General features: G+C 39.8%; 1 protein-coding gene across 3 annotated transcripts in view; it reads right to left on the bottom strand.

Annotated features, from left to right (window-relative positions):
• Positions 1 to 3,647: 3,647 nt before the first annotated feature.
• SYK (spleen associated tyrosine kinase) overlaps positions 3,648 to 16,524 on the bottom strand; it is a 53,318-nt gene continuing 40,441 nt past the window's right edge. For 2 of the 3 annotated variants that reach the window (XM_082074158.1, XM_082074157.1), the window contains exons 7-14: positions 16,105 to 16,173; positions 11,951 to 12,041; positions 11,112 to 11,289; positions 9,625 to 9,834; positions 9,006 to 9,195; positions 7,493 to 7,633; positions 7,146 to 7,258; positions 3,648 to 5,960 (exon numbers count right to left, since the gene is read on the bottom strand). In XM_082074158.1, the coding sequence (XP_081930284.1) occupies positions 5,888 to 5,960; positions 7,146 to 7,258; positions 7,493 to 7,633; positions 9,006 to 9,195; positions 9,625 to 9,834; positions 11,112 to 11,289; positions 11,951 to 12,041; positions 16,105 to 16,173 (1,065 nt within the window). In that variant the 3' untranslated portion in view covers positions 3,648 to 5,887. The remainder of the gene's footprint in view (positions 5,961 to 7,145; positions 7,259 to 7,492; positions 7,634 to 9,005; positions 9,196 to 9,624; positions 9,835 to 11,111; positions 11,290 to 11,950; positions 12,042 to 16,104; positions 16,174 to 16,524) is intronic. The other variant, XM_082074159.1, reaches the window with a different exon arrangement.

Below are 16,524 nucleotides of genomic sequence, written 5' to 3'. Positions count from 1 at the left end.
CACCACGCCTGGCTGGCCTGTCTTTCCTGAAAAGGATGTAGCCATCCATGACCACATTCCAGTCATGTGAACTGTCCCACCATGTTTCTGTAATTGCCACCAGATCATAATCTCCCAACTGAACACAGGTTTCTAACTCCTGCTTATTCCCCATGCTGCGTGCATTGGTGTACAGGCATTTCAGGAAGCGAGCAGAGCACACCAATTTCTCCCTAGGGGCATAGGAGGCCACCTGGTCCTCATCAGTTTTAGATGAGGACCCCACTTGTCCCCACCGGGACAAGCCCAGCTACAACCCCATCCCCCTTTGAGCCTACTAGTTGGAGAACTGTTGTTTTCGGTTGAGTTTGTGCTACATTGCTCCATTTTTTCACAGGAATCCATAGTGTACTACAAGCCTGAAGTGTATGCCATAGGCTTGTCTCTTTATTCTAGTGCTATTTGATCCAGCAGGAGACAATTTCTTTCCCTACGCTCCTTGTCTTTCTCATAGTTGCTGCATCCTCCACCCACATTCCTCCCCTCCTCTTCCAGCTACAAACCTTCACAGGTTGCCTGGTTGCCCCAGTAAAGATGCTTGTGTCTCAGCCCGCAGCTGCCTGTAGTTACAGCAGGAGGCATTCAGCTGTTGAGTCTCAGCCATCAGCCTGACAACCGCTCCTTACCACCGCTGGGCCCACAAGTCATCCTGGCAAGGAGAGCCAGGTTCAAATGTGGTTGTGCCGCTGTTTCACTTTGCACCACAGCATGTAGCACTGGGACACACTGCTGCTGAACGGTGATACTAACACCTGTAGTGACTTTTTTCCTTCTGAGTCTGGGATCACTTTAAGTCCAATATTATTTTTCTTCACTGTCAAGAATTGGATAGTGCATTTTTTTTTTCCTGACTTACAGGCTTTCTGTCCCCACTAAACTTAGGGCTGTTAATTACAACTGCTGGCTTAATGCTTCCCTGTACTATTCACTCCCTTCTGTGCACATTTGGGGCATATTCCATGTATCTCTGTCTGCAATCCCCCACTGCTGGTACCACTTAAAAGACAAGGGGACACAGAGTCTCGGAAGTCTTTGTTAATCATCCACAGCTAACCATTCACGATTTTAAATGATTCATGATTCGTCCTCACATGGAACTTTGCTTCACAGCAAGCAGCAAATGGCCAGACAAGTCCTGCACTGCACAGGCACAGCACTGGCCAGGGGAGGCGAGTGCCAGAACTCGGCAAGTGCATCATCAGGTTAACGCGTTCAGGAATTGCCACCTCCTGGCAGGGAGGAGGATTTTGTGTATTTGAGCCCTAACCAAAGCTGTAATTACACTTTGCTCTCCTTTCCTTAAAAAAACCCAAAAAGCATTTAACATGTTCTCACCTGCTCCTTCCCTGTTACTCACACCAGCCTCCCTTCCTCCATGCTGCAGTTCACTACCCCTTAACTCTGCTGTAACAATTACTTGTGGGGCCTTACTGCCAAATGGCATTTCTGATACAAGTCAATATAAAAATAAAGACAACCAAAGCCAGACAGCCAAAAGACAAAAGCCCCTTCATACTAGTGGATGGTGCAGTCCCACAAGAGGGAACTAGGCCAGATTTGCTATGCAGGAAAACAATCACAGCACTATAGTGTAAGGGTGATCCCCCCCAAAGGCTTGAAGAGTTGTCTACCTTTCAGCCTTTGTTTTTATTATTCAGATTCACATTCAGTCCCATCCAGCCTTTGCTTTCTCAAGGACTTCAGCTTGCAGCAATAGTGAAACAAGAGGCTAAGATCTCTCTCTTGTTATATCAGAATACCTAAAATACCGAGGTGCCTGAGGACTGGAGGAAAGCAAATGTCACTCCAGTCTTCAAAAAGGGCAAGAAGGAGGACCCGGGTAACTATAGACCGGGCAGCTTCACCTCCATCCCTGGAAAGGTGATGGAACAACTTATCTTTGGTGCCATCTCAAAGCATATCAAGGATAAGAGGGTCATTAGGGGCAGTCAACATGGCTTCGCCAAGGGTAAGTCATGCTAAAACAACCTCATAGACTTTTATGAGGACATAACCAGGTGGCTAGATGATGGCAAAGCAGTGGATGTGGTCTATCTTTGTTTCAGAAAAGCATTTGACAGAGTCTTCCACAGCATCCTCACTGCTAAATTGACTAAGTGTGAACTGGATGATCGGATAGTGAGGTGGAGTGTGAACTGGCTGAAGGAAAGAAGCCAGAGAGTCGTGGTCAATGGGACAGAGTCTATTTGAAGGCCTGTATCTACTGGAGTGCCTCCAGGGTCAGTACTGGGACCAGTACTATTCAATATATTCATCAATGATTTGGATGAGGGAATAGAGTGTACTATTGGCAAGTTTGCTGATGACACCAAACTGGGAGGAGTGGCTGACACATTAGAAGGCTGTGCTGCCATCTAGTGAGACCTGAACAGGCTGGAGAGTTGGGCAGGGAAAAAATTAATGGAATATATAACAACGGCAAGTGTAGAGTCTTGCACCTGAGTGGGAACAACCCCAGGTTCCAGCATAAGTTGGGGGAACAACCTGTTGGAGAGCAGTGTAGGGGAAAGGGACCTGGGGGTCCTGGTGGACAGCAGGGTGACCATGAGCCAGCACCGTGGCCTTGTGCCCAGGAACGCCAATGGCATCCTGGGGTGTATTACAAGGGGAGTTGGTAGGTCAGAGAGTTTTTCCTTCCCCTCTACTCTGCCCTGGTGAGACCACATCTGGAATATTGTGTCCAGTTCTGGGCCCCTCAGTTCAAGAAGGACAGGGAACTGCCGGAGAGGGTCCAGCACAGAGCCACAAAGATGATTAAGGGAGTGGAGCATCTCCCTTTATGAGGAAAGGCTGAGGGAGCTGGGTCTCTTTAGCTTGGAAGAGACTGAGGGGTGACCTCAATAATGTTTGGGTGTAAATACGTAAAGGGTGAGTGTCATGAGGATGGAGCCAGGCTCTTCTCTGTGACAACGAATGATAGGACATGTGGCAATGGGTACAAAGTGGAACAGAGGAGGTTCCATTTAAATTTGAAAAGAAACTTCACAGTGAGGGTGATAGAACACTGGAACAGGCTGCCCAAGGAGGTTGTGGAGTCTCCTTCTCTGGAGACATTCAAAACCCGCCTGGACACATTCCTGTGTAGCTTCATCTAGGTGTTCCTGCTCTGGCAGGGGGATTGGACTAGGTGATCTTTTGAGGTCCCTTCCAATTCCTAACATTCTGTGGTTCTGTGAATAGTTGCCTGCACCTCTGAGGGAGGCTCCATGTGCTGTAATGTGACTTAAAATTCTGCATAGCTGATACCTGTAATGCAGAAATCCTTGAGCAGCTGATATGCTGCACCGCCTCCTGGCATCTCTAACCTTCCAGATCCAGCTCAGTATTGTTGAAAAGTAGTCTCAGGAAGGCTTAGGTGTAATAACAACATGCCTATTTTGGGGGATTTTCCTGCTAGTCCTGAATAGCTCCAAAAGCAGCCCAGGCTTAAGTGGGCTTATCTGTTGTGTCAGGTACCTTTTCAGCGTTAATAGGGGAATCTCAGTCTTCCACAATCACAGTAATTCAGTAAATATACATGCTCTGCACAACATCAGCATTTTTTAGGAAGAACTTAAATATTAAAAGATTCTTGTTAAAACAACATATTTTGTAAAAGTGTCTTTAATTTTAATTTTAAAACCTAATCCATTTATTTTAGAATACTTTATATTCTCATTGTAAACTTTTCTTACATAAAAGTGAAAGTAAAAATGATCAAGTAACACAAGAAGTGACACTCACTCAGAACAGAGAGGAAGAAATATTCCTCCAGTTTTGTTGTATAAGATAGAACTTATATATATATATATATATATACACATATATATATATACACCTAGAGAGATATCTCAGAGAAATGAAATATTGTCACTCAGTGGCTAGTAGAGATTTGTGCAATTTGTTTCTAACTAATATCCCCATGAATGTACTAATTGCACATGTAGAGCTAACAACTGATCTGCAATAGGATTAAAGCAACAAAACACCTACATATAACTATGGCTAACTTCTTACACAAGCTGTTCTTGTAGAAAAAATGTTTCTTAAAAAAAAAACCAAAAATAAATCATCTTCAATATAAGTCACGTTTGGTTACATTTGAAACATGGTCTATTGCACTCAGTATCTTTCAGTAGCATGTGCTTTCTGAAGTGTCTTGCACTGGACAGCCAAGATTAAACTACCAAAAATTACCAGGTATGTTTTGAAAAAATAGACCATAAACTTAGTAAAAAGAAAAAAACAATTACATTAACTCCTACATTTGTTTATAGTAATCTCTTTTATGAAAACCATTTCACAATTTCTCACTGTAATTGCCCACACAGTTTCTTTGCTAGAGAAAAAAATATCACTGCATCTCTAAGAATACCCTGTTCGCATAACAATTAAACAAATATGTTCTAACCAGCCATATGCAATAAACACATCTAACATTATATCTTATCCTTTATATTCCTCTAAAATCTCTAAATCTAATAGATGCAATGCATGTAGGCTCCTGAGATACAAGCAAATGCCAGTGAAGTAGCTGCTTGTGAGGAATAAGAGATAGAAATGCTTATATCCATAATATTTAAATGAGATTGGACAAACAAAGCATAAGGGTAAAAATAGAATCAGAAGTTCAATACATTATTTGCTATTACTATTGCTAGACTCGCACATCAATCGAGATGAACGGCGCATTACAAAGGAGTGACACAACAAATACCTTTCCTGAGATGTTCACAGGGATTAATAACAGGACAAAGACTAACATATAGGAGCAGATAAAAGTAAACTTTATGTCCATATGCCTGTTTTAAAATATTTGAGCTAGGGGTGAAATTTAGCTTTAGAGGTGATCGAGTGTGGTGAATTCTCACAAAAGTTTTTCAATAAAGGCTTGAAAAAAGATAGAAATGATTGCTGCTCAAAACACAACAGAAAGGAGCTTTGCTGTACCCAAAGAGATACATGGAAAAGAAATCTCTGGAGGTGGCTGAAGCAGCACAGAAAAATAAAGGTGCTGCTCTGTCACCTTTGGCTTCACAGCTGTCTTTTCAGTAATGCAGTGATGGAGGTTATGTTCCAACCCACAATCATTTGTCTCAGGTGCTGGTACGTTTTGCCCCAACATGAGAGCAAGCCCCTGAGTTCCCAGGTTTCACCAGGAAGAAAATAACTCCCTAAGGGACAGCTGGGCTTCCACAGGAGATGAGAAAAGAGTTGGTCACATTTAAAGGAGATAATGACGTTAGAAATTCACATCTCCCAGTTCCTCTCTGCCTACATTACTACTGAGAAGAATACAACATGGTTCTAAAGGGACTTGGGGGTAAAATCAAATACTCTCTCAGTCAAAGTGACAGAGTCACTTTCAAAGTGAATTTTCTTCACAATGAAACATGTTTATGCTATTCTTCCTTGGGGAGGGGGAAGGCTGGAACAACTCAATGCAACTGAGGGCTAAGAATGTTAATAAGAAGAATCTAAATCCCAGTCTGCATTGAAATACAAGAGAAGAAGAGTGCTGAAGGAAATTAAACAGGTTTTACACGATCACAAAATGTAATGGCAATAAAGCTGTAAATAAAATGAAACTGAATGTAGCAAAAGTATAAGCATCTGCTCTGACATCCTTGCTGTTCATTTTGGAGGCCTCTCCATTTTCAACACTCTATTTCAGGGATGGATATTTTGCAGAAGCCAAGAAAAGGCAACCCTACAAACACAGGGCTTGGCTCTGAGCTTCGCAGGTTGAAAGTGGCAGTACAAAAATTAAAGTCGCTTGGTTTCAGAAACTGAACTGCTCCTCAGAGGGTGCTGGCTGGAGGCAAGGAAGACGCTATTCCTTGTGCTGCTAGTGGGAAATGTCGTAATAGTAGTTACGTAATCTCATCTCAACCGCAACAAATCCTGGTCGGTCATCAGCACTGTAGAAAGACAAGTATCACAGCACATGAAGGAAAAAGCTGTAAAGGTGCCCATGCCTTGTGTAACACCTGGGACTTCACCTCAATGATAGCTCATTTAAAGCTGCTTACAATATGTTAAGGCTACCAAAATAATGCTACAATATGAATACCAAGTGGCTAATGTCACTACAGAGCATCCAGTCAGTGGATTTACTATCATGCCTGTCACCTTGTGGTTGGTGAGGGTACTAAAAGAAAGAAATGGTAAATCAGCTCAATTTAATTTTCTAGTTCATTTATGTCAGTAACAATCTAGGTGTAATAAAACTAACAAAGAATCAAGGTACCTAAAAGTGAAGTACCACATCTTCTTAAATGGAACCCAGAGACCTTTGTCAGACACAGATATTCTCCAGTTGGTAAAAACTGGAAGAATAAGTGACATTACAGCAGACTTTGGGTGCTTTATAGAGACCTTCCTACAGCTAAAAGAACTTCAACAAAATTGTTTAAAATGATAAATCATAAAACATTTTTAATATTTTTTGCAATATTCTGATTGAAAAAAGAATATCAGGTAGGTTTTATTTTTCTTCTCTATATTTCATAATCCTACCTTCTGAATTGTTACTGATCAGAAAAACTGTGTCTGATATGTTACATATGACCTGAAATTTTGCCTCTCATTAACAGGAAGTCAATGGGGGATCCAATCTGACTGTATTCAGAAGAGTGAGAAGAGAAAAATAGGTTGAAACAGTTAATCATTGAGGAATGGAATTAATAATTTAGCAACAGGACTTTGAAATGTCAATAAAGTCTTGAAAACAAAAAATAAAAAAAATACAATCCAAAATGAAACAAGAATATTTCCTTAATTTAAAATTTTCTTTTCAAAATACATCAGACTGACCTTTTTGTGGAATGACTTGTTTTTTTATGGTGCCTTATTTTTTTACGTAACTGTTCCAGCAAAATCACCTGTGTAAAATCAGCTTCTTGTGGTAAACTCAATAACTCAAATAACTTCCACTTGAAAGTGCAACTGACTCCTTAGTTTGGAGGCTGGTTGTAAGCTAAACACCAGCTGAAATGATGCCTTTTGAAATACCCTTCCCAAGCCTTCTGCCCACTTCCTGGCTTATTAACTAAGCAGATTTAAATATACTCCTATTAAAAGAGAGAGCATCACATCACACTCACTTGTATGTCCAACACAATTTCATTAGATCATAGACTTCTGTTGGACAGACTTCAGGACGTTCCATTCGTTCTCCTCTTTCAATCATCTGTGCAACTTCACCACCTTTCATTCCCTGGAACAGAGTGACCAGAACAGTCATCTGAGTTGCAAAAGACTACAGCACATGTGACAGTATAAAAGAGGCCTGGAGTTGGTTTTTTGGGCTATCGTTTGACTCCTTCGTCGCAACAGATGGGGTGTTAAGGCGTGCTTTGGCCTGTAATAACCCCTCCCAGGCAGGAAAGGCATTGGTTCAAATTTGCTCTGAATTTTTACAGAAAAAAACAGGCCAGACAGAACTACTCACCTTATATGGTTTTTGCCCATAGGAGAAAGCTTCCCACATTAAAACTCCAAAGCTCCAGACATCACTTTTGCTAGAAAATTTGTAGAAATTCATACATTCTGGAGCATACCACTTCACTGGCCATTTCCCATGACTTTGTGCCTAAAATAAGTCATAAGAGGAAAAGAAAAAAGCAGGCTAGAGACAGTGGTAGGTGGTCAATAACATCAGAATTCATATAAGCCAAGTTAACTTAGATCTGCATACATAAGTACTGATTACCATAGCATTTCTGATGCAGTTGGCATTAGATGGAATGGGTAGCAGCTTCTTCAAAAGTGTTACAAAATTGTTCCTAATCTTCCACTTTCAAAATAATGCACTGAAAGGAAATCTGTGGTAAAGCAAAGCTTAGCTAAATGACCTGCAGTCATGTTTTTAGTGGAATGCAATTTAAAGTTGCTCTTTAAAAGTAAGATATTTCATCTAGGCTCTCCACAAAGAGTAAGAGATACACACCCAGCCACACTGAGTCTCATTATTACTTGAAGTTGATGCTCCATTTCAAAGCACAGCAACCGCCTTGTGGCAAACTGCAGTTTGATTAAATTATGCTGTAACACTGTGTTACAACAATGCAAGTGTCAAGCTATCCCAGCACAGTGCTAGATCTAGTGAAAGAAGCCCCCTGCATTTTGTGGAGTTGTCAAGGGAACAGGCCTTTGATACCAGTTCTCAAACCTCTGACAAGCAGCTCTGGCCAGGCTAGTGGCACTGATTCAAGATGTTACTGCCTTTTCTGGCAGCAGTTACTATTCCCATAGGAAGGTCATCAGAAGGGAGGATGTGCTTGCTCCTCCTCTGTAGCGTTTCATGGTCTGGCTTATTAGTTTTAAACAGCTGATGAAAGGGAATAGGCAGAAGAAAGAAACAATTTGAACTGTAAGAGCACTAGATCAGAAAAAAGATGCGGACATGGTTAAAGCCTCTGTCTCTTACAGATGTTTTTACCTTATTAAATGTGGTAGTTATTTCAGTCCCTTTAGCTCCACAGAGATCCAATGAATTTAAAACCAAGCTAAACAAATTCTGCTTGGTACAAATAATTATTTCCAACGGTATTCTTTCCAAAAACTCTCCAAATCCAGTTCTCTTAGCCACTAATACAGTGTGCTAGCCTAAATTTTCCTTGGAAATACTGAAAACTGTAAGTGCCTAAAATCTCATACCTGCAACAAAGATTATTTCCCCCTTTTACATAAGGAGGTATCTCATTTCCACAATAAATTCCAGCCTTCTACTGAGAAGTTTACCAAAAGTAAATGAAAGGGTAAGCAAACTAAAGGAGGGATAAGCTTTTTCCTTCCTACACATCTCTTAATGTTGATCACACATTTTGAAAATCAGGCTATGAGATAATGGATGATACGTATTACTTCTAATTTTCAACTTTTAAAAATAAATGCACTTCAACTGAAAATAACCTTATTAAGCTATGTTACCATACAGCTGTCATGTCTTGTGCAAACCTTACCTTATAATAACTTTCATCAGCACTAAGAGCTTTAGAAAGTCCGAAGTCACTAATTTTGGCGTAATGCTGGGTGACTAATAGCACATTTCTTGCAGCCAAATCCCTATGAACAAAGTTATTCTCCTCCAGGTATTGCATCCCCATGGAAACCTGATGTACCAGCTCTGTTATATTCTTCTCCGTGACATGCCTGAAAATAATAATTGAATTTTTAAGAGGTCAGGAGTTCATTTTCATGACTTTTGATGGAGTTCAAATATAAATCTTTACTGTGAACTTCCCCACATCATGCTAAGGAACCTGATCCACTTATGTTTAGCTAAGCTTTAATTAGAACGGGCAGAATAAGAATGTCCTGAGCAAGATGATGTGTGATCATATCAATAAATGAACAATTGAAGGACACTGGAAAATTCTTTCATTTATTGATTTTACCAGAAATATCTGACAGGAGACATGTACAAGGTAATCATGTCTCAGTGAAGAGTCACTACAATCACTAATTATAACATTAACAACATGTCACTTTAAAATTGCCCTTAAAGGAGAAAAAAAAAAGGACCTGTACTTTTTTTTCCCTTTTGATAAATTCTATGAAATGGAATCAAAGCTTACATACCTATTTTTTTGCAAAAATTTATTCAATGGCCCAAGTTCAGCCATTTCCATTACTAACATCCAGGCCTCAGCTTCACATATGCCTATCATTCGGACAATATACGGATTATCCAGTTGCTGCATTACATTTGCTTCTCTCAGTAATTCATCCTTTACGGCTGGATCATTACTCTCATTCTTAAGAATTTTTACAGCCACTGGCTTGGCACCCCTGTGAAAAAGAATCCAGTTCTGGGATTAGTTGTTGAAAAATCTGCATGCAAATGCGCATAATCTTCATCTGATGTTTCTCTGCCCATATTACAACTGTGACAAAAGACAGAATTGACATTCAGAGGGGAAAGAACCTGACTGTAACAGGAACATCTCTCTAGCAAATGGTCAGAAGATGGTGAAGTGAAAGAAAGAGAATGGAAAGAAGCTCAGAAAATTATAAATAGTAATAAAAATGCTTTAACAAGCCTGAAAGCAACTGTACTGGACAAAATTTTCTTGCCCATTCTGGCAAGAACGCCATAAAGCTTCTCTGGCAGGAAAAGCCATAAAGGCCTTTCTGAGCACTGGGGTGTTTTTGTGGTGAGACTAGAACATGCAGCATTGCAAGGCCCTGAGGCAGCACTCTGAAATCCTGAGAAACTAAGCCTACTCCTGCAACCTTCAGCTCATACAACTAAGTGGAAGAGCTACTGATGAGACTGACAGGGCTCAAGTGTGAAACAAGATTAGCAAATACACAAGCTGGGACTAGAGCCCTTCAAATACCCTCAGACTGTAATGCAAAAAGAAAAAGCCTTCCTGGTTCTGAAAACCTTAGTTAAAAAAAAGGCTTGAGCTTCATGTCGTGAAAGTGTATACATCATCAGCCCACGCACTTAAAAACGTACTGATAAAATTTTACTATGAAAATGCATGAACAGTCAGGTGGTCCCACTTCTGCCAGTATAACCTAGGTCTGTTCCTAATGCAATTACGTGATAAAAGAGCTCACAACGTGTTCTGTCTTCTTGAAAATCAACATTCCAGCTTTATGAAACAGGTACTTATCATACTTTATGTGAAAATCTATTTGCTACAGGCAAGCTGTCTACGACACACTATAGTATTTCTCAAAGAGAGGCTGTGCAGATGGGAAAGACTGAGTAGCACGGCTGCCCATACAAACCATGAAGGAAGGAAGTGGACTTCCCACTCTACTATCCCTGACAGGAGAGAAAATAACTATACGGGAATTTCCCCACTTTACAGACAAAAATAATAGCTGGGAGGTGACGATGCTGCCTCTGCAAATAGAGGAAAATAAAATAAGCCTATAGAAAATCAGTGTATGAGTGCATACACAAAGAGGGAAACCAGTGGACCTTAGGCCAAATTACTTAGGTACAGTCTGTCACTCCAAAGGACATGCAAAGATCACTGCTGCTCCAAAAAAGAAAAAAAAGCTAGAGCTTTTACATATTAGACTTCATGAAAAGAGAACGGAACGCTTACTTTTTCATTTTATAGAACCCTTTCTTTACAGTACCAAAGTTGCCAGATCCAAGTTCTCCTTCCTCCAAGGTTAACAATTTCCTGTCAAGAGTAACATTTTTTGGTTTCATTTCATCTGGATCAGCATATGGACTTTCATAGACTTCAGTATCCATGGGTAAGGCTTCTCTTTGATCACCTGCAGTTCAGTCAATGAAGAAATTAGACATTACGTGAGACATTTTTGCTGCCACAGCTCCTATATTCACCCTTTCTACGTTCAGGATCATCATCAGTGTGTTTGACTTAACAAGGGCACTATACAGAAACCACATGCAGTTCAGCTACTGGCACTTTAGAACACCCCAAAAGAGAGTGACCTTCCCCTGGTGACATGTTCTTACTATTGAGCACCTGCATAATGTGAAACCAGGAGGTTGCTTGGCAGAAGGAGGCTCAAGGGCTGTCCCTTCTCCTTAATGCTTCCCATTAGTTACCTTAGACAATTCTTCACACAGAATGCTGCCTTATATGTAGTTAATTCTTAGGCATCCACCTTTAATTGTGCTTTACAGAAAGCGTGAGCACCACCTTGGCACAATTCCTTTTATGAAGTGTAAGGACAGACTTTAGAGTCAAGGAAGTAGTAATCTTTCACTTCAACATGGAAAAAGGGATTTCTGCTAAATGTCTTTTATTACAGATGGTGTCATTTGGCAGTTTCAGCTACCAGGCTTGAGCTATGATAGTGGCTGTACCAATACACAACATGGTGTGAAATACATAAAAGAAAAAAGAAATACGGATTGAGGAGACATCTCTGGCATAAAGAAGGAAATTTTATCAATTACTCTGCCTACCTCTTTCTGCTCCTGTAAGACCTCTATTCCTTTGCAGCACATAAGGATTAAAAGGTGCTTCATCAGATGAGTGGCCAATAGTTGACTGAAGCTGCAGCACACAAATAGAGTTTTTATGTTTAGCAATGAATAGGTAAGGTAAAAAAACTTTTTTTTTTCCTCAGAGGGTTATGGCATAATGATTGCAAGAGACACACAGGTGAGAATCAAACAGTAAGAAAGGGATCCAACAAAGTTTATTTCATTCTGGAGGTTATTGCTTGAGTAAACGTGCAGGCCAAATGAAACACACACTGCTAAAGCATAAAAAGTTATTGCAAATATTTCAGAGCATTTGATCTGAGATAATTAAGTGGAATGGGTCATGCACAAATCTTATTCTGCAGCTATTAAATTTACATGCACTTTTCGAATCTGCCTTGTAACACAAGTAGTCATCAGGATTTCTCTTTAATCACCCCTTCCTCCTTCTTTGAGTTATCTCTCTCCATATCTAGGCCACAGAGAAATTCCTAGCACAAATGGAAACAAAAAATGCTTCCGTGTTTCTCTTGTGGATGTTATAGACTGACTCAATTTGGAAGAAACTAGGGTAAAAAAATAATCATTTTAATAGGTTTGTTTAATGTTACGGACAAACATAATGGACCAGATACTAGGACAGTCTGTCTGCTCTGAGGAGGGAGAAAATGACCTAATTCTTATTGTACTTGAACACCTGGTTCAAATACAATCCCTCTGCCTTTACTCTTTGTCACAGAAATACTGTGGAGCACTCAAACAAGACCAGCAGAAACACGGTGTTTTCTGGAGCTCCTTGACTAAAGGGCAACTCCGGCACAATAAAGTACAGATGAGAGAAACTCATAATCTGTTCTCTTCTGTCTGTGAACTGTCAGGAACAAGGACTTACAGAACTTATTTCTGCAGCTTAAGTCTCTCTTTTTTTCCCAATGTAGAAATTTTACTCTACTCATGAGTGATGTCACGCTCCTAGGAGAGTGTTTTAAAACCAGAAATTCAAACATTAGCATGAGTTTGTTCAGCTCAAACAGGAAATAAAGGTATATTGTACTTGCAAAACACTGGATAGGGCTATTTTGCAAATATTCAAGTATATAATTCTTCTTTTTAACAACTGCAGCTTCCAGTGGCATAAGTTCCTGCCTGAAACAGTTATGGTTTTCACGTAGAGAGAAACAGACCTTGAGAAATGTCCAGGAGTGAATTACTGGGTGCAACAGAAGTTTTATCATTCGGAAACTGCATTTTGTAGGGAAAACACCTGACCTGGCTGGTACAGACCTTTAAATCATAATAAAGTGATCTGCCCAGCTGGATGAAGCAGAAAAGGTTTCACTATGTAGATCTTATAGCAAACCCTGGGCAGGAGGCCAACAGTCGGCAAGAATCTGGCCTAGTGGGATGAGCATGGTGGCACCAGGGATGGTAACGGTGAAGTTTCTGGCTTGATTTGCTCACTCCTGTGGAACAGTTTTGAAAGGCCATTTGCTGTGAGGGCAGGCCACAGGAGCCCTGAGACAGTTCTGAGATAGGCCAGGGACCGAACTGACCTTCCAATCTCAAGAACAGGAGGGTGAATGAATGGTATAAAACAAGATCATCAGCTCTAGCTGTGTTTTTCTAGCCTGGTACACCTTGCCAGGTCTGAAAATTAAGAAATGTATTTCCAAGACCTACATCACTCTGCTTCACACAGAGGCCATTCACTATCCCAAAAAAACCCACTAAGACTGGAACTCAATCCTAAACATCTCAAGTGACGGGCTGGCAGTTTCATTCTGAACACTTAGGACAGTCTTTCCCTACACTATGTCAGGATATATAGGGAAATGTTTATGTTCTGTCAAAAATATTCATAATCTTTTCCAAAGCAAAACCAAATCAGATGGAATGATATTTATTGAGACCACAGTGATTTTAGTTGGTGCATTTCATATATCCTGTATTGCTTCAGAATACATCAAGACCTCTTAGGGTTTTTTTACCTTATTGCTACTTACTATGAACCATTCGGTATTACTAGTAATGAGTGATTATAGTTCCACTGGATATGTACACTTGTGAACTATGGGGCTGGCTGTCATTTTATGCTGTCATACTGTAGAGCTGTGTGAGTTTGTGCTGTTTTCACATCAACTTTTTTTTTTCTTCTGCTAGGGTTTAATTTTCACTGATTACATTTCTCAGGCACCCATAGGTAAGCAAATCTAAGTGTGCTGTTCTTCTTCTTACTAAACACTGGCCTCACTAGTGTGGCACTTTTATAGTAATATAGCCACATCCACAATGAGAGGAAAGCAGGAGGCAGGGAGTTTGCATTCTCTCAAAGGTATCTTTCTCGTAAAGGGATACTACTTTTTATGCATGGATAAGGCATCAGTAGGACAACCCTTTAGGAAGTTCAACAGCATATATTTGACGTAATGAGAACAAGGCCCACTTACTGTTTGCTTCAAAATATGAACAGCTCTAATTACTCTGAGTTTGATTTTTATAGTAAAGATTGTAATTTTATAGTAAAGAACAGACTTACGAAGGCAATCGGTACAGCAAGTGCAGTTTCTTTTCAGGCCAACAATTCTGATTTGCAAAAATGCAAACATATATGTAGGACTATGAAGTCATCTTATTTTGCTAAACCAAACCGAATAGCAAAATACTGCATGACAAAGACCATGTTAGCCAAATCCTTAATGAACTTTGGCTAGCACATCCTAGTTGCCACTAGGTGGCAGGAGTTCATTTAAATTGTTGTCTAAATTGCCAATTTTACATTACTGAGTAAAGGAGCTTGACAAATTTTGATCAGAGTGCTAAAATTATATCAAATAACCAGTTTGTGAAATTAAAAAAAATAATAATTTGCAAGAATTTAAAAACATAACAGGTCTTTCTTTTCCAATCTGCTTCAGTCTGTACTCTGTGTATGTTCCCCAGAAGGCAGGAAATAGGTATTTGACTGCAGAAAGCAACCAGAGAGAAGCACAGGTTTTACCAGGTGAACAGAACAGCAGAGTGACCAAAGCCTTGCCTAGAGAATTCAGACCCCACATTGACTTTTCTGAACAAAACAAAAACGCTTATCTTGTCTAACGTGTGACAGTACGGAAATTTGTTGCAGACGGCTTTAGAACATGTCCTGACACTGTACACGTGTTTGTAAAAGATGACAGCACATTAAAAATGAGACATGGGTCCTGTAAGGGTATACAGATGACAACAGCCATTGATACTTCAGTATGAAAGTGAAATGAAGTTATATAACAAGAATAATTCTTATTTACCAGGATTATAATCTACAGTGTATGCCAAACATAGCTTTTCACTCTGAACAGTAGTGTACCTCTAGGGCTTTTTATACCTGCTCATTTTTGTTGAAGAGCAACTGAAAACAAATAAAGAAATACACAATAGAGAGACTCATGGGTGGAACAGTGACAAACAGATTATACTCAGCATGTAAACAAAGCTAATAACTATGTACTTCATAACTACATCAGTTACTGGACAGCATAATTTACTGGCTATGCAGCAGCTTTTTCATTAGCACAGGGCTGACTCCCTGACACCTTATCACCTTTCCCATTCTGCTCGCTCTTGTGACATCTTACACTTGCCTAAATCTAATTAATATCAATGCATAACAAGATTTGTGCATGCAGGTTCTTTATATTTGTGGTTGTTATTAACAGATTGTTCCCTAAAAGTGCTCAGCAGCAGCATTGTGTAAGTAAGCCAATTTTCTGATTAGGAATGATACTTCGGAGTAGAAATAAAATTTAGCTCTGCTCTAGGTGACTGTTTTTTGAAAAACATTTTATCACACTTTATTTGCAGATATGTTGAGATTCGCACTAAGATTTTGGGATGTGAAAGAATACTTAAAAATAGTCTCTCAACTTTTAAAACTTGTTTAAAACCATTGCTTTAGTTACAAAATCAAAGCCACAATTATGCAGATGATCAGGAAAGAAGCAGAAAGCTTAAAAAATCTTCACAATCTGATTGTTAGTAGCCAAGACACACATTTAGTAACTGCAAGCCAAAAGGGGGTGGGAGGAAGAGTGAAATTAGTCAAGTGTTAAGTCCTTTTAACTCAGTCAAAAACCTAAGAAGACTATTTGAGGCACCTTTTTGCTGCCAGCCTTTGGAAAGGTGTACGATTTGAGTCTTGAGATAATTCCACCTCCTGCCCAACTCTAGAAACCACAATGTCAAAGAGGAACAGTAAATGTGTCAGGAAAATAGCTAAAGATATTTCACAAAACAGGCACAGTATACAAGAATAAAACACTCCCAACCTTTATCTTGTGTGTGCCTGCAAGTATATATATGATGCACCAAACAAATGTAGTACAGGAAATCTTATTACTAAATTTTCTTTCAGCTATATTACTCTCAAGCTATCTTGAATCTGTAGATACACCTTAAGGCAGTTTTAAAATTCAATAACATTGTCCTTTCCCCAGATCTTTTACACAGTATGTTTCTCGTCCCTCTGTTACTGAACTTTAGCTTCACCCCAGCACATGTAGCAATGTAAATCAGTT

This window comes from Streptopelia decaocto (assembly GCF_964273445.1).
Source record: "Streptopelia decaocto genome assembly, chromosome: Z".
Classification (NCBI taxonomy): Eukaryota; Metazoa; Chordata; class Aves; order Columbiformes; family Columbidae; genus Streptopelia; species Streptopelia decaocto.
This window is presented reverse-complemented; position numbering and strand designations above follow the sequence as displayed.